General features: G+C 37.4%; 1 protein-coding gene, 1 long non-coding RNA gene and 1 pseudogene across 4 annotated transcripts in view; 2 read left to right on the forward strand and 1 right to left on the reverse strand.

Moving 5' to 3' along the window:
- LOC137070693 (uncharacterized) lies at positions 1-6417 on the forward strand. The gene is made up of 3 exons (XR_010904309.1): positions 1-85; positions 6033-6251; positions 6334-6417. It is a non-coding gene; the product is annotated as an uncharacterized lncRNA (long non-coding RNA).
- phkb (phosphorylase kinase, beta) overlaps positions 1959-17916 on the reverse strand; it is a 102813-nt gene continuing 86855 nt past the window's right edge. For 2 of the 3 annotated variants that reach the window (XM_067438031.1, XM_067438050.1), the window contains 15 exons: positions 16555-16638; positions 14724-14828; positions 14404-14486; positions 14238-14328; positions 12746-12804; positions 12415-12577; positions 12254-12335; positions 11669-11726; positions 9825-9915; positions 6381-6583; positions 6079-6213; positions 4276-4405; positions 4007-4114; positions 3749-3889; positions 1959-2743 (listed from right to left, as the gene is read on the reverse strand). In XM_067438031.1, the coding sequence (XP_067294132.1) occupies positions 2606-2743; positions 3749-3889; positions 4007-4114; positions 4276-4405; positions 6079-6213; positions 6381-6583; positions 9825-9915; positions 11669-11726; positions 12254-12335; positions 12415-12577; positions 12746-12804; positions 14238-14328; positions 14404-14486; positions 14724-14828; positions 16555-16638 (1671 nt within the window). In that variant the 3' untranslated portion in view covers positions 1959-2605. Of the gene's footprint in view, positions 2744-3748; positions 3890-4006; positions 4115-4275; positions 4406-6078; positions 6214-6380; positions 6584-9824; positions 9916-11375; positions 11467-11668; positions 11727-12253; positions 12336-12414; positions 12578-12745; positions 12805-14237; positions 14329-14403; positions 14487-14723; positions 14829-16554; positions 16639-17916 lie in introns of all 3 variants that reach the window. The other variant, XM_067438040.1, reaches the window with a different exon arrangement.
- LOC137089106 (5S ribosomal RNA) lies at positions 15328-15444 on the forward strand (annotated as a pseudogene).

Genomic DNA, 17916 nt, shown 5'->3' on the forward strand with positions numbered 1-17916 from the left:
AGGTAAAAGTTACAGTAGTCATTCATGAAGCGGTGGGGACAATACGGGTTTGGAATAAACCATACGGTTTTGGAACAACTTGAGGGTGCGTAAATGACCGAATTTTCATTATTAGGTAAACTATCCCTTTAATTAAGTGACTACATTTTGTTGTTCTTTCTATTAATTAAAGAATGCAAAAGAAATTATCACTTTTTTCCACAAAAATATTAAGCACCACAACTGTTAATAACTCATGTGTGTTTCCATCAGCTAGGCCACATCGGATCCACATGATCCCAGAGCTTTTCCTATCAGTTTATTTTACTAGTCTACAGGAAATATCTGTGTACACACAAAACCAACTCAAAACTATGTACATGCCAGACCAGTATGTGGTGCTGTAATTCTTCCACAGAGATACACTAAAATTGGAGAAGACTTGCGCAAGATGTGGGGTTAGGAATGCCGATACAAAAAAAATGCGTCTCCATGTGTACGATGTCACAGTCCCCCTGAAAATTTTTTGTTTTTGTTTCTTCTTACTGTTATCTATAAGCTAGTGTGCTCCAAAACAATAGCAAAAAGTCTCATTTCCGCCAATATGGATCAGAAATTTTGATGACATCATGCTTCTCATCAGATTTTCTGTCCAATCAAACACTCTCTAGAATCTGTAGTGTCCCGCCCCCTAAATAGACATTGAAGCTGCGGCTGAAATCACTTTTCTATATTGTACACACATTTACTATTCTCTACATGGTCAATGGCACAATATATGGGATAGGGAACGATTTAGACAATGTAAAGATGGTTTCAGTTGAGGCAAATGAAGTCTGGTTCAAAACGTATCGGACCCATTTAAATTCTGCACAGAACACTATATTTCAAAGCAATATGGAGGAGATTATGATGAGAAATGGTTAGAGATTAGGAGGAAACTGCTGCTTTACCGAGCTGAAAGGCTTTAGACAAGTTGTGATATAAACAATACACTATTGGCAGTTTTAAAAAATGGGGATGAGCTGTTTTATACGTCCCACCCTATCTTCCTATTTCAGGGAAAATTACGTCAACACATTGAATAATTCTGCACATTTCAAGGTACTTCAGTGGGCCTTTAAGAGCATGTAGTGCTTGCACATGGGCTGTCAATGTGATGCAAAGATTAAGCATTATACTATGTCCTTTTCACTCATGTCACCTACCTAAAGGTGACCCTCATACAGACTAAGAAGAACAATAAAGACAGACCGTCAGACCGCCCAATAAGCACTTCAGCTAAACACACACTGTGACTTTAAGGGGCTTGTTAAATTTTATGAGGGGTTTTAAAACACTTTTATTGCTTTTCTCAAGAGGATGGCTTGATTTATGAAATAGCCAGGCTGAAGTGTACATTTATTCGGACAGGTACCATTGGGTGTAATGGTGCATGGAATAATAACATAAAAATGCAGTAAGACTAAAGGAAGTGTATAACATTTTTCAAAAATGTCAACCTTCAAATAGATTGAGACAGTTTTTAAATGACCTGGTAAATCCACCCGCAGCCGTATATGATAGATTTTGGCTTAATAACTTGTAATTTAGCTTTGTTCAGCCCCAAACTCCAGTGCGTAATCTTTTTTCCATCCATTCAAAGCTTGTATTTGGCCTAAGGGGCAGATACAGATACTTTAGTCTCTCTGTATGGTCTCCGTGTTCAATATATTGCACATTTGGGACTCATTTCTCAGGAGAACTGCTGAGACCTCTGATTACTCTGACATACACTAAGTGGAAGCTGATGGGAGCGGCCAGCATGATAAACAAGGGTCTTGGTCCAAACACCCACTCATTCGGATAAAACAGATTTCTGCTGAGCTTTTCTTATGTACCATAATAACTGTGACACAAGCATGTTTTATGTTTCTGTCAAAGGTTTGAGGTTTTCAATGCAGTTGACAGAGAGTAAAGGACAGAAAATTGCAATTAAGTTTATTTTTTTAATATATATCTTTATTTTCTTCAGTAGCAAAGGACTGAAAATACTTTTCTCATATGGAGGAAACCAGCACAATCAAACATTCTTTATATTAGCTTTAACCACATAAAAGCAAGTGCTATGACACATCAAGCAGCAGTCTGAAGTACACGGACAACAGGTTCAAAATGAAAAACAAAGCTTATAAGTCAAAATAAATTTGTATACTATATTATTTCAAAATATACTGCATTATTTCAAAATAAAAACAGTTGCAAAACAGCTTCTACCGTCAACCAACATCTACATCACTATATTCAAACACATCCTGAAATAATGACATGCAATTACTTCAGTAAATAAGTGTACAATGTTAGGGTATTTTGATCCTAAATTAATAATTTGCAATGAGGCATGTGATTCTCTGTCTAGACAAAGCCAAGTTGTGTTCTAGATGGTTCTTATACAATTAGCTTTGGAGATAACAACAAAAACTGGGGTTTTCAAATGGATGCAAATGTGGCCATAACTTTCAGTGTTCTAAAAATTATTTATTAAAAAAACCATAAAGTCAGACAAAAACCAAACAAAAACAGTCCTATGTTGTGGAGACTGTGTGTGTATGGCAGTCTGGATAGGCTGACAGGTGTGTGTGGTGCTTTAGCTGACTGAACACGGGTCATCATTACTGGGCTTCACGTCTCCCTGCAGCAGCTGGATCATTACTGCCTTGGTCAGGTAACTGGACGTGCCTCGTTTCCCCAGGGCTGGTGTGTTGTAGAAGGCCTCCATGTTATCCTGTGAATTACATTTATTTTAGTAACATCACCAAAAATGCTAATCCAAGTGTATGTGCTGTTCAAATTCATACTGGCTTGCCGTGCTTTAATATACATTAAATATTAGAGCTCTCAATCTATTCATTACAAGATATGCTAATTAATTAATTACATTTATGAATTTTTACAGAGAGGCACCAAATAAAGATAATTCAAAGACAACTACATAACTGTGGCAGATGAAAGCACCGAACAGACATTATAAAAAGGGTATTTAGTCAATATAGATTTTTTTGTTTTATTATAAAGTTAAAAACATTGGGGTTTTCGAGAGAGAAAAAAGTACACTTTTATTCAGCAAGAGTGCATTAAATTTATCAAAAGTGACAGTAAAGACATTTATAATCTTACAGAAGATTTCTATTCCTATTAATAAAAGAATCCTGAAAAATTACATTGTGGTTTCCACAAGAATATTCAGCAGCACTGTTTTCAACATTGCAAATAAGAAGAAATATTTGAGCAGCAAATCAGCATATTAGAATAATTTCTGAAGGATCACATGACAACGAAGACTGAACGTCCAGCTTTGCCACCAAAGGAATAAAGTACATTTAAAAACATTAAAATAGAAAACTGCTCATTTGTAATATTGTAATATTTTGCAATAAAAATTTGTAATATCATTAATTTAAAGAGATGATGAATTAAGAAATCAACTTTCCTTTTGATATATAAAAGGTCATGGTAATATAAGACTATCCTGTTTTAGAGCCGAAAACTTCCTTGTACCCATCAAAACAAAGCGTGCAGGAGAGAGCCTCAAAACCAGTGTAGAAAAATTGCATATTACTTATTCATTATGATGTTTTCGAATGTAAAAACCACACGAACGTCACTAGTTGACCTTAGACAACAGTATAAAAAATATAAAAACCAGTTCATGACACCATTAACTATTTTTCATCAAATAAATGCAGCCTAAAAGACTTCTTTAACTTTCACATGTTAAATCTGCCCTCACCTGTTTCTCAGAGCCCTCCAGTCTGCTGCGGTCTTTCTGAAATTCAGCAAATGCATCCTTAACCAACTGGTCCAAATCCACCCGCTCCTGAAACTCCAGCTCTGGGTTTCTTTCCAGCAAAATTGATACCACCATCAACAGCTGCATTCCGGTCATCAAAGACACAAACACAGAGTCAAGCAGAAGATAAGGCAATGATACTTTAGATTACAAATTCAAAATAAGTTAAGGCTGCAGCAGGGACAAATTGTGCCTAACCTCCACAATTATCTGCCTGTACTCAGCCAAAACGATGTTCTTTAATGTGTCCTCCACCAACAGAGAAAAATTCATTTCATACATGGTCATATCTGACAGAGTAGGTTGCTGCAAAAGAGTGAAAAATGGATGGGGTTATTTCAAAATTCAGATATTCTGAACACATTTAAAACAACCCTTAAATGATGTGATACAGAGATATAGTTCTCCAGAACTAGTTCCTCTGCAATACTATATTATAAAATGGTCAAAGGTTTTAGGGGAGTTACCTGAGGGAGATGTTTTCCTCCAACCATGATACCATTACTTGTTCTCTCCAGGATTTGCCAAATACGGTCATAGAAGCCGAGAGGGGTGCGGTTAAGGGAGCCATTTATCTGACGTCTATTTAGCCACGATCTATAGAAGTATAAAATGACCAAAATGAATCCTTCAAACTATTAAAATGGACAAATCCCTGAGTACTAATTATGCAGCTGGGTTCATTTAAAAGATAATACATAAATGATCCGTTTTTGCAGTGAAATATATATATATATATATATATATATATATATATATATATATATATATATATATATATATATATATATATATATATATATATATATATATATATATATATATATATATATATATATATATATATATATATATATATATATAAATACAAACACACACACACTATGTGCACATTATTAGGAACATCTGACCAATTTCTTATTAATAGAATTATCTATGGAATTATCAACCAATGACAAGGCAGTTGCTTCAATGCATTTAGGGGTGTGGTCCTGGTCAAGACAATCTCCTGAACTCCAAACTGAATGTCAGAATGGGAAAGAGAGGTAATTTAAGCAATTTTGAGCGTGGCATGGTTGTTAGTGCCAGACGGGCCGGTCTGAATATTTCACAATCTGCTCAGTTACTGGGATTTTCACGCACAACCATTTCTAGGGTTTACAAAGAATGGTGTGAAAAGGGAAAAACATCCAGTATGCAGCAGTCCTGTGGGTGAAAATGCCTTGTTGATGCTAGAGGTCAGAGGAGAATGGGACGACTGATTCAAGCTGATAGAAGAGCAACTTTGACTGAAATAACCACTCGTTACAACCGAGGTATGCAGCAAAGTATTTGTGAAGCCACAACACGCACAACCTTAAGGCGGATGGGCTACAACAGCAGAAGACCCCACCGGGTACCACTGATCAATACTAAAAATAGGCTACAATTTGCCTGGTCTGAAGAGTCTTGATTTCTGTTGAGACATTCAGATGGTAGAGTCAGAATTTGGCGTAAACAGAATGAGAGCATGGATCCATCATGCCTTGTTACCACTGTGCAGGCTGGTGGTGGTGTTGTAATGGTGTTGGGAATGTTTTCCAAACAATTGCCAATTGGGCATAGTTTGAATGCCACGACCTACCTGAGCATTGTTTTTGACCATGTCCATCCCTTTATGACCACCATGTACCCATTCTCTGATGGCTACTTCCAGCCGGATAATGCACCATGTCACAAAGCTCAAATAATTTCAAATTGGTTTCTTGAACATGACAATGAGTTCACTGTACTAAAATGGCCCCCAGTCACCAGATCTCAACCCAATAGAGCATCTTTGGTATGTGGTGGAGCGGGCGCTCCATGCCCTGGATGTAAATTTTTTTGTCAGTATTCTTAAATATAAAGAACACATTCTTGAATATGAAGAACCTATGAATATAAAGAACAGAACTGATCTGAAATAGAAATCTTTTGCAACAATGTAAAAGTCTTCTAATAAGACGATAGAAGTCTAATAAGATCAATTTAATGCGTACTTGCAGAAAGAAAGTGTTGTTATTTAAAAAAAATTATAATCTTAGTGATCCCAAGTTTAGGCTGATAGTGTACACAATCAGAATATAAGGTTCTCTTACTTGATAATTATCCTCAGTTGCCCAATTAAAAACTAGGAGAATATGAATGATGATGAACTGTATACTACTGTTGCGATTGGACACAGCAAATAATTCACGTTTGGCAGGTATCTCACAGATGTGAAGTAACACACAGATGGTGGCATCCTGCACCTGTCAGTCTGCTGAGGCTGGAGGACATCCAGCAGGAGCTGTTTGACATCACTAGGGGACATCTGGTAGATGTCCTGAGGTGGCATATCCCCAGCGCGAATCTTCAACTCATGTTTCATGGCTTGAACAATCCACCTGGTTGAAACATGGGCATGACAAGAAAGTTTGTTAAGGTAACCCATGTAAATAATGTGCAAAACCTAATGCAATATACTTATTATTTAATGGTGTGAACATGTTATTTCTATTATTTAGGCTCATGCTGTGAAGCTCATTATCTCAAAAGAGAGGAGATAGCATACCCCACACGGATCTTCAGCATGCCACTGAACAGCTCTGGGGTGTTGGAGATGATCCAGCCAATGTGGATGACGAGCTCTTGCTGCAGCACGGCCTCTCGCTCGCCGTGGGGGCTGCACTTGCTGTATATGATGTCCTTAATGACCCCCGGAGACAGTGGGTTAGAGATCACAATCTCCTCATGCCCAAACAGTCCGAGAGTCACCTGGTAAATCAGATCTGCCATCAGTCTGCATCACAATGGATGATTTCTTAGAAAAAAGTATTTTAGTCATTTCTGTTTCTTTTAAAGGGATTTAAATGTACTGCAATGACTAAAATCAGTATTATTTACTTTTTAAATGTATAAATCCAACCATAACCTTTTACCAAATATCATAAGGTTTATTTTTTATTTTACCAGGTGGATTTTTTTGTATGAATCTGTAGGATGTGAATTGTATGTAAATGTGTTTAATAAAGACCGGCATCATATATATATATATATATATATATATATATATATATATATATATATATATATATATATATATATATATATATATATATATATATATATATATATATATATAAAAATAATGCACATGTTGGCAATAATGCATAGACTGACATTGTGTGAAAATGTGGAGTGTTCAAACAAATATGCCTCTTAAGTATATAAATAGCCTACAGGTATCAATTTTTTATGTGTTCCAACGATTCATTGTATAAGATGCATTCGATAGATGTATTGTTACACCCCTAATTCATACATGCATATCTTATAGGCCCTCTATCGCCAGGTACCTTAACCCTTCTCAAGGTGGGCCACTCGCCCCTCACAGGCCTATTCCCCTCAGAGGTGGACAGTAACTAAGTTAATTTACTTGAGTATTTAAGTACACTTTTTGAGTATCTGTACTTCTGGAAACATAATTTAACTTCACTACATTAGAAAAACAAATACTGTACTTTTTACTCCACTACATTCCTATCAAGGTCCTCAAAGTCATTTCTGTCAGTAGATGATTTGTTTCTTCTTTCTTTATTTTTTACTCTTGTTTTGGTCACTCTCTTTCCCAACATTATTTGAACATTGATCACTTTATAGCAGGGGCTATTCATTTTCCTTGGTACAGTGTGTGCACCCATAGCCATATTATAAAGTACATTTCATTTTTCTGAAAAGATTAAAGGAAGTGTATATAAGATTGTGGCCAAAGCTGGTACAGCAATCACTTTCAAATGACTGTAGAGCGGTGTATTTGTCCATTTTCAACCCAACTTGGGTTGTTTTAACCCAACATTTTTAAGAGTGTTGGAGAGCAACTGTTGAAAAGGACGCCCGTTCTCTGGAAGGAGATTGCCACTGTAAATGACCTCGTTCTCCGTAATGCCTATCAAGCTGTTCAAGCTAGTGGCCGTTTTATGGCTCTCTCTGTGGTAGGAGAAGGTGCACTGTGGCACATGGTACATGGTGCTGGAGGCTTCTTATACAGTCCTACAGCTGGGAAATGTTTCCCTTAAGCGTCTTTCAAGACAGCTCTGCTCTGCGTGCACTCTGTTTATTTTTTGTGCACTAAATTCTCTTAGCGGAGATAATTTTTTCTCAGGCCCAGCCCAGCCTTTATGCCAAAATACTTCCCAGCATTCACATGGGAAGTTATTGAGCTTTCTGCCTTTCACCCACCTCCTTTCTCCTCCACGGAAGATCAAAGGTTGAGCGCTGTGTGTGCTTTGCCAGTTTACTTGGACAGGACCAGCTCTTTCAGGAGGAGCAACCAGCTTTTGATCTCTTGGGCTCCCCCACACACATGGAAACCTATTTCCAAGCAAAGCCTAATTGGCTTGTGGAAGCTATATCTTTGGCATATGAATCTAAGGTGGAGTGCAGGGGGGCTCCAGGTGGGCTCAGAGCACACTCCACTAGGGGCAGGACTGCCTCTTGGGCTCTGTTTAAGGGGGTTCCTTGCAGGACACTTGTCTTTCCCCATATGCTTGTCAGATGCTACTGGCTTGATGTCACCAGGACCCTAGTAGCTCATTCTGTCCTGGTGTGGTCTCTACATTGCAATATGTTAGGCTCACTTTTCCTCTTCAAGCCTGGGCTCCCTGTCACTGGCAGGCTATGTGACTATGTCTTCCCAGGTGACCTCTGGCTTTCAGGGCCTTGCTGTGAGTTTATTGGGCAATCGGGGAGCTGTCCATATCTCCCATAGATGGATCTCGCAAGATGATGAAATAGAACTGTCGTAACCCACTCAATGCTTCAGAGAACCGGGATCTGAACAATAACCTATTGTTTTTTTCCTATTTTTCCTTATGATCGCATGGCAGGCCAAATCAAAGGTTGTCAGGTGCCACCTTTGGCCTGTGGGCCTTGGCTTGGGGATCTCTGATATATGAATACCACTGTATTAGATATCTAATGATGGCAGAAATCTCACAAAAACAGTTGGCTTTTAAAATATTTATTTGGGTAAAAATCTATTTTGGTACTTTGTGGTTATTAAATTTAAGAAGAAAAAAATCATCATGAGATCAGCTGCAACTGCAGAAATGCCTCAGAGAAGTGACTTTATATTTGGGAAACATCTAGTATGGTTTGTTAGCAGATGCCACTTTAGATTTTGTTACATGCAATCATTTTATTTTTTGTATCTGCTCTAAGCATGTGGTGGCTTGCTTTGTATTATATGCTGTTTAATCTTCTTAGTAGTTCCCAGCAGACATCAATATTGTTCTGCTATGGAAATTTACCCAAATACACATTAAGTAGGTAGCACATAGAGAAGGGCTTGGCTTCTTTAAATTAAATAAGGCGAGAGAGACTCTATGTTTCTACATGCAGGTCAGCTCAGACTGCTCTTGTATGCAAGGAATGACCCATTTTCAAACCAAAACGTACCCATTTATCTTACCCACAACATTAGGCCCCTAGGATGCAATTTATATGCAGATTCACTGCTAGTGTGCTACTCTGATGAATCATTTCACAACCACCAGGGGCTAAGCACGACTATGTTGGGAAACTATGGCAGTTCATTAAACAAACACTCCACACCACACGTAATGTTTGTCTCAACACAAAGCAAATAAAAGGTAAATGTACACTGATGGTAAATGTAACGCACGAACAATGGGATGGTTGCAGGCGTTCTGGGTAAAAGCAATTTTTGCTGCAAAAGGAGTAGTTAAGCTTCAAAGGAAAGCAGGTTAGCCTTGCCAGTGATGACTGATGCAATTTGCTATTATTCTGTTGTGTCATAGGAAGAGGAGTCCATCATGACTTCAGCATACAACTGATGTGAAAAGAAAACATTCAAAGCTCATTTTATTTTAACCTACTCTCTATATATAACTATAATCAGTGAACATTAAAATGTTTGAGTTCATTCAATTTGTGACTTGTTTGTTCATTACTTATCAAATTATTGATAAGGCCCCTGTTCCTGTTTTTCACTTACCTGCTTACCATGCACTAAAACACTAGTAATGCTGGGTGCAAGGCTGTCCACTAGTTTAGTTAAGAGACTGGCAGCAAGGCGCACAACGGACCTGGTGAACACAACACAATACAACATAACAAAGATATACTTTTATTTATATTCAATAAAGCCAAAAATAAATTGGTGTGGACTACATTCTATTATAAAGTATAGTTTATTCCTAAAAATGATACAAAACTGTTCAAAAGTTTGGGGTCTGAAAGATTTTACATTTTGTTCAGAAAGGATACATTAAGTGACATTTACAATGCTACATAATATTTCTATTTCAAATAAATGCTGTTATGTCCTATTCATTAAAGGATCCTTTAAAAAATATTACATTCAAAAAGTAATGCTTCTTGAATAACAAATCAGCACATAAGAATTATTTCTGAAGGATCATGTGACACTGAAGACTGGAGTAATGATGCTGAAAATTCAGCTTTTCTATCTATAAATCTATTAAATAAAATAACAGTTATTCTTATGTAATAATATTTTCACAATATTACTGTTTTTACTGTCTCTTTGGTCATATAAAATACAGCACTGGTGAGCATAAGAGACTTTTTACCGGTAGTGTATACAAGGCTTGCTGGCTCATAAGCAATGGCAAATATAGTTACAGGAGCTCAACAGTATTTCGTTTAACAAATATCACCAAAAAGACTTGATACAAGAACTTTGCAAACCCCACCAAACTTCTTTGAACTTCAGATTTTTTTGAAGTCTAATTGTAATGCAGCATGATACTAATTTGAATAAATTAGATGCTGCTATATTCCAAGATTTTGACCCCCTGTAGCATTTAAATCATTAATATTTAAAAGTGGGCCCTTTGGGATGAAAACGATCAGGAGAGCTCGGCATCTCAAAGTGACAAAATGGCACAGGGCATTTAAACTAAGCTGTTGTTGCTTCTGGACTGAAGTTACACTTCCTAAAATTTTGTAATTTACATTTACATTTATTTTTTCATTTATTTGCCAGGCACTTTTATGCAAAGGAACTTACAATGTATTCAGGGTATACAGTAGGTGCGTTCACTGGAAATTAAATACACAACTTTAGCATAATTTGACCTACAAGAACCTATTTTAATGTTCACCAATTTCTTGTTTAACTGATGGATTCCTTTAAGGAATTAATATAAATATATATATATATGAATAAAAAAGTGTTATGGACAGGCTATACTGCCACAGACACAATGGAGTTATGCTCACAAGCAAATTGCAAATGAGACACTGTTACAGTAAGACTCCAGCTAAGATAAAACATTGTGTTACTCCAAAAAAAACATATTACATGGGTGCAAAATAACAATTATAAAAGAGAGAAAAAAACAAGTACTGAGCAGGATTTTTTTCTCTGTGCATGATCATAACAGCTTGACTGAGCGGATGTAAAGAAAGACAACAATAACAAAGGATGAGTGCTGCGTGCTCATGAGTTAACACATCCTTCAGCACAGAGTCAACAGTTATACCACACATGCAGAGGTCGTATACCCCACCGGCCAATTACCTGCTTGCCGTGGACCAACATAGTGGTTATATGAGGAGCTATAGAACCAGCAAACTTCTGGATAACGGCTGCAGCACTACGCACCGCCAGCCTACATGAGGTTTGTGTGTTTAAAAATATATATGCGCATAGTGTGTTCAGTTACATGTATCATTAGAAAAATACACAGAAGAAGTAAAAACAAAAGTAGTTATAAATATATCAAGAGTTGATCATTTTACCCAGCTATAATGAGATAATAAGTGAAACTCTAAAAGCTTTCGGTAAGAGCAGTGAAAAGAGGAAAACTTTACCAAAGCTTCCTGCTCCCAGCCCTTCTGTAGATTCTCTCCAAGTCATCCCTGAGATTCTCTGGACATAAAGAAGGTTAAGAATGGCACGTTAGCCATAAAATACGCATTTTAAGCAGTACGTAAGACAACATCCCTGGAGCATTTAAGCCCAAAGACACGCGGAAATGCCGGCTTGCAAAATAAAATCACATATGAGCATGTATTTAATCGCTCCACGCTTGTTCAATAAGTCCATTTAAGAGTGTGAACAGTCTTGTGCTACGAGATAAACTGTAGCTACGGGAATTAAGACCACGACAAGGGTGTGAGCAAGCATTGCCAACCTACTTGCTTAGCCATGAAGGCACTAAATGGATTACAGCTGTGGACATTTCATTCAGATGAGCTTTAAAAGCAGTCATGCAGTAAGACGTGTCCTGTGGCTCTTTAAAAAGCTCACCATTTCAATAGTGCCGAAATACTCTGGCCATACACATTTAATCATTAAAACGTTATCTGACATTTCAGAGGTAGAGAAATAATTTCACTGAGCTAATAATGAACATCTCATTAATGATCTACTATTTAAGTGATTGAACCACATACCGTTTTTATCGAAGAAGTCTGGGCCTTCTTTTTTGAGGAGAATACTGGCCAGCTGGGCTTGACTGGCCAGACAGTCACAGTCCTGATAACAGAATATTAGTCATATAAGAGCACCTATATTAAAACTCATCATCACACAGAGGCAGGACAGTTAGGCTCACATTGAATTTCTGCACAATCTCAAATGTGGATTTATGGAACCATTCCTCGACGTTGATCTCGGGCTGCTGCTCCAGGTCAGAGGCGTTCGGCGTGCTAGTTTGCCGCTTCACCTTCGAGTGCTTGGGCAACTCCAGCTCCTCAAAGCTCTTAAACTCTGGGATCCTACACAGAGGAATGTATTATGGAAAAGGGAAATGGATTTATTATGAATATGCTGTAAGCATCAGAGACTGAAAAGACACTTTAATTTCCATTGCCTCAATAATTGTACCATATTGAACATAAAGGTGAAGAGGAAAATAAATGGTGTAAATGGAGGTTAATTCTTACTCGGCTTCATTGACACGCAGGAAATCCAATTGCTCCACCACAGCACCTGATATCAGGGTCTATCGGTTTCCACAAAAAAATGTTACATTAGACCATAGAGAATACACTTTTTTTCAAAAATTGACTGAAAGCTGCCATCCAGATCTGCATCCATCCAATCAACAACCAAGTCCCCGTCCTACTTTTTTACCCCCATTTTCAATAATCTGTATCACTCGGGTATACGTCACAACAAAGCAGAAAAGTCTCAACTTCTGTTACATTGTGACTTTAAACTTCAGCTCGCACACAGATGGTTGAACATTGTACTTAAAAACTGGCTGTCCTATACCAGAATTGGTTTCTTTCATTTATAACAAGTAATCCAGGTCCCAAGTCTACACAACATATTTATACAATCACGCTGCCTCCACTATATTTCACTGTAGAGTTTAAGCTGTATGTGCTTTACTCGTGATATAGGAAGACTTGCTTCTTTGTCTGTGATGCTTTTCTGATATCTTTTTAAACTTCTTTATGAGGTGCAGTTGCTCTTTTAACAGGTTGACCGACTCTGGGAACATTTACCACAACTCAGAATCTTCTCCATTTGGAAGTAATGGCTCACATTGTGGTCAATGGTCTATGAGCCTTTAAAATGACTTTCAATATTTTAAATAAATGTAGACTTTTTGAGGTGATGTCACACCAACTGAATGGTTCAAACGTAGGCTACATAAATTTGTGGTCAGTAAGGATTTTCTGAAAGAAATAATACTTTTTCAACAAGGGTGTATTAAATTGATCAAAAGAGAAAGAGTTCTAAAGACTACAAAATATTTATATTTCATTGTTCTATTAAAAATCCTGGAAAAATATAATGGTTTCCACAAACATATTAAGCAGCAAAACGTATTATAATAAGAAATGTTTTTGAGCATTAAATCAGCATATTAGAATGATTTCTAATGACAGGATCATGTAACACTGTGACACAAATTCAGCTGTCATCACAGGAATACATTACATTTTTAAATATATTAAAATACAGTTATTTGCTATAAAAATAAACTTATTATTATTATTATTATTATTATTATTATTATTATTATTATTATTATTATTATTATTATTACAGTTGTAATGCATTTTCTTTAATCAAATAAATGCAGCTTTGGTGAACATAAAGAGACTATTTAAAAACATCTTAACAACCCCAAACTTTTGAAAGTTAGTGTAAGTTCTACCTAAAACCATCAGGACTGGTTGTAGTAAATGCTTGTGTTCAGTCGCCTAAACTTAATCATCAAGAGATTTTTAATTTTATGAGACTGAGGAGGAAATATGGGTAACTGGTCACTTTTTGTATTAATCATTTAAATAATTTCAAAACTATACCACATTTTAATATGTAAATGTTTGAAATGCTTGAAAGTCTTCGTAAGAGGTGGGGGTAATAATTCTGGTTTTGGAAGTCTATTTTGGAAGTCTAATTCCTTCTAAAGAGCAGCACCTGAAGCCTGTCCACATGAACTTTGACTCCTCCAATGTTTCCCTTCTTAAAAGATGCCAGCATGTCCAGGATGGGGTTGAATCGGCTCCCCCTAGCAGGAAAGAGATGGCATTACTGAAGCTCTCATAAATAAACCGAGCTTCTGACTGATTGGAGAGCTCCTTACTTAATGTTATCCTCTCTGATAAGGACCAGGAAGAGAGGCCGGCCCTGCATCTTCCAGTACTGCTTAATAAACTGCAAGGCATTCTGTAAAATGCATGTAAATACAACCACATTAACACAAGCACGGTGCAGACAGCATGAGAAACACTCTGTAACTCTGAGGGCTGACACTGATGATTTATGGGGAACGTTTCTGTCCATTGCACATTTTCTGCCCTAAATTTGATTCTTTCTTTATACAGAAAGATAGACAAAGTATGAAACACAAAATGAGCCCTATTCTTACATCGTCTGAGGAACCAGTGAGGTGTGATTTCTCACCTTAATATCATCTATCAAAAGCATGACATCCTGGGACAAGTAGAAGTCGCTGAGATCAAAGACAATTGGATAGCAGACCACAGTCTTTCCAAGGATTCGATAAATCTGAGGGGGAGATAAATGACCCATTGCGTTACCTGCAACTATATGGATGATTGTTAGATCTAGACATATACTTTACCGCAGACAGCATATCAATCCATTCTGAACAGACAGACACATGAACATCCCTCGAACTCTCTCTGTTTTTATGTGAGAAGTGAGTTAGCTACTAAAGTCCTGCATATTGCCCACCACTGTCATACTAAACTTAATACATTTCCATTAAACACAGAAGAACATTACTCTTTGAGTTCCAATTTTTATCTTCCCCAAATGTCATCATGCTTAAACTGCCTGTATGCAGTGAGGCTCAGCAGTCTTGGAACAGAATAATAGACTTATAATCAATCATCTACACCTCTTGGCATCATTTAGGTTTGTGTGAAGTTAAAGGTGCAGTTTACCCGAAAACAAAATTTCTGTCATCATTTACCCTCATGCCGATACAAATCCATTTGACTATTTTTGTGAAAATTGTAAGAATTGTTATAAGGTGCAGTTTATCAGCAGCCATATCACCCTGTAGCCCAAGACTGGTTTCCCACTGAAGCTAAGCAGGGCTGAGCCTGGTCAGTACCTGGATGGGAGACCAAATGGGAAAACCAGGTTGCTGCTGGTAGAGGTATTAGTGAGGCCAGCAGGGGGTGCTCACCCTTTGGTCTGTGTGGGTAATAATGCCCCAGTATAGTGATGGGGACACTATACTGTCAAAGAGCACTGTCCTTCAGATGAGACGTTAAACCAAGATCCCGACTCTCTGTGGTCATTAAAAATCCCAAATTTGCCCATTGGCCTCTGTCCATCATGGCCTCCTAATTATCCCCATATCCTGATTGGCTTAATCACTCTGTCTCCTCTCCACCAATCAGCTGGTGTGCAGTGGGCGTTTTGGTGCAAAATGGCTGCCGTCGCATCATCCAGGTGGATGCTGCACATTGGTTGTGGCTGAGGAGATTCCCCCCTTCTATATGTAAAGCGCTTTGGGTGTCTAGAAAAGTGCTATATAAATGTAATGAATTATTATTATTATTATTATTATTATTATTATTATTATTATAATGTTAAGGTGACCGTTAAGGTTCACAAATGACCATAAAAAAGACCCATAAAAGTACTCCGTATATAAATTGAGTGCTACTTTCAAAGTCTTCTAAAGCCATATGATGGCTTAGTGAGGAAAAACAATACAAATTTTATAAAATCATTCATCTTACTTCTTAGTAATATGTTAATTCAAGAACTCCAAACTGCTGCAACAAAGTTCCTTTGTGAACAAATCGGTCAGATACGTGAATTGTTCAGTTCAAAAAGTAAACCATTTTATCTGGTTTCCTGAAAAGAACAGCTCACTGGAGGACGATTATCAGTCAATACCACCTTCAATTTTAGCCTGTTCCTCACACTTAGACACCTTATGGCTTAGAATATAGTGTATGTCTTACATATGACTTTTATGGAGTTTTAGAAGGGTATTTTGTACTTTTTGTAGATTAGAAAATGTGTCACTATGAACTGTGTCTTTAAGATACAAGACAGAGTACATGACATTGAATTATTAATTTAAAGGAGACTTATATTTAATTATCACAGGCAGTGTGCTACTCTGAGCCTTAGAGGTAATAAAAGGATTAACCATGAATAACTGTAATAAACAGGAGCAGAAGTAAATGTGGGAATGTTTGCATTTCCTGTCAGGAGAGGTTGTGACAGCAAACAAAACATTGTTTACCTTGCAAGTGCCAATGCAGCCAACAGGCCTCTCCGGTCTCCCGCTCAAACCAAGCTTCTTATTGATGGCAAGGAAGCGGTATGCCTGGAAGAAAAAAAAGAAAAAAAACACACACATTAAAGACTAGAATGGCTTTGTGTGTCCATTATGTGTGTAAAAGTATTATCAGCTATTATAGTACAGGCACCATGCGGTTTAATTCAGTACATGCATATTTTGTTCAGTAGCTGATTTTGAAAGGCTGGTTATTTCCCTGGAGAAAAGGTCAACAAAACAATCATGATGGGATATGTGTAGGCTTTTGTATGACTGGCACTCGGAGAAGACAGCCGGTATTGTTGAGAGCTGTGCACTTTTTACAGCATGGCGAGTGTTGAGTAAAATATTATCAGATAAAGCTATATCACATGGGGATCACCTGTTGCTGTGGATATTAATATCTCCTCATACTTGGTATAACACATAGGCCTGGAGCTAAGCCAGGATTAGGCCTTTGTTTGAACATTTGAGTAGTTTAAATAAACATGAAAAAAAAAAACATTAATTGTGCCATCTTGAGACAAAACACAGGGACTGACATATGTTAAAGGGTTAGTTCACCCAAATTAAATGTATGTCATTAATGACTCACGCTAATGACCCTAATGTTGTTCCACACCCGTAAAACCTCCGTTCATCTTCAGAACACAGTTTAAGATATTTTATATTTAACGTTTCCGTATTTTCCGGACTATAAGTCGCTCCGGAGTATAAGTCGCATCAGTCAAAAAAATGCGTCATGAAGAGGAAAAAAACATATATAAGTTGCACTGGAATATGAGTTGCATTAGGGCAGAGCGGGAACCGCGCATGCATGTGAGCACCCGCTCGCGTGCGCTCGCTCGTGCCCGCTCACTGCATAACCGAGCAGAAGAAAGAAAGTTTGAAGTGAGTGAGAAACTTGTAAGGGACTGGTGAAGAGCAGAGGTTACTTTAACTGTAATGAAGAAAAAAAAGAAAGCTACTTGCGGACTGTAAGCAAGATGGAACGGATGGAACGAGTCCACAGACGCTTGAACTCTCTGCTAGGAGAGGCTCAGCTGCGCGAGACGAACGCTGTGTGAATCATTCTCCGCTGCATATTTTTACTACATGCAGTTTGTATTTTGCAGAATAAGATTTTCTTTATGGGGGCATTTTGTTTGTGTTCAGTCTTCCTAAGTTGTTGTCTTTAAGGTTAATATTTCAGTTAAGAGTTTTTTTTTTCTGTTTTCAGTTTTTTTTTTTTCTGGGGTAGGCTACAGGAGCAGCATAGAGCGCCCTCACGTGGCTATGTTTAATCTGGTCAGACAGTATGAATTAAATTTGATATATAAGTCGCAC

Source organism: Pseudorasbora parva, chromosome 1 (genome assembly GCF_024679245.1).
Source record: "Pseudorasbora parva isolate DD20220531a chromosome 1, ASM2467924v1, whole genome shotgun sequence".
Classification (NCBI taxonomy): Eukaryota; Metazoa; Chordata; class Actinopteri; order Cypriniformes; family Gobionidae; genus Pseudorasbora; species Pseudorasbora parva.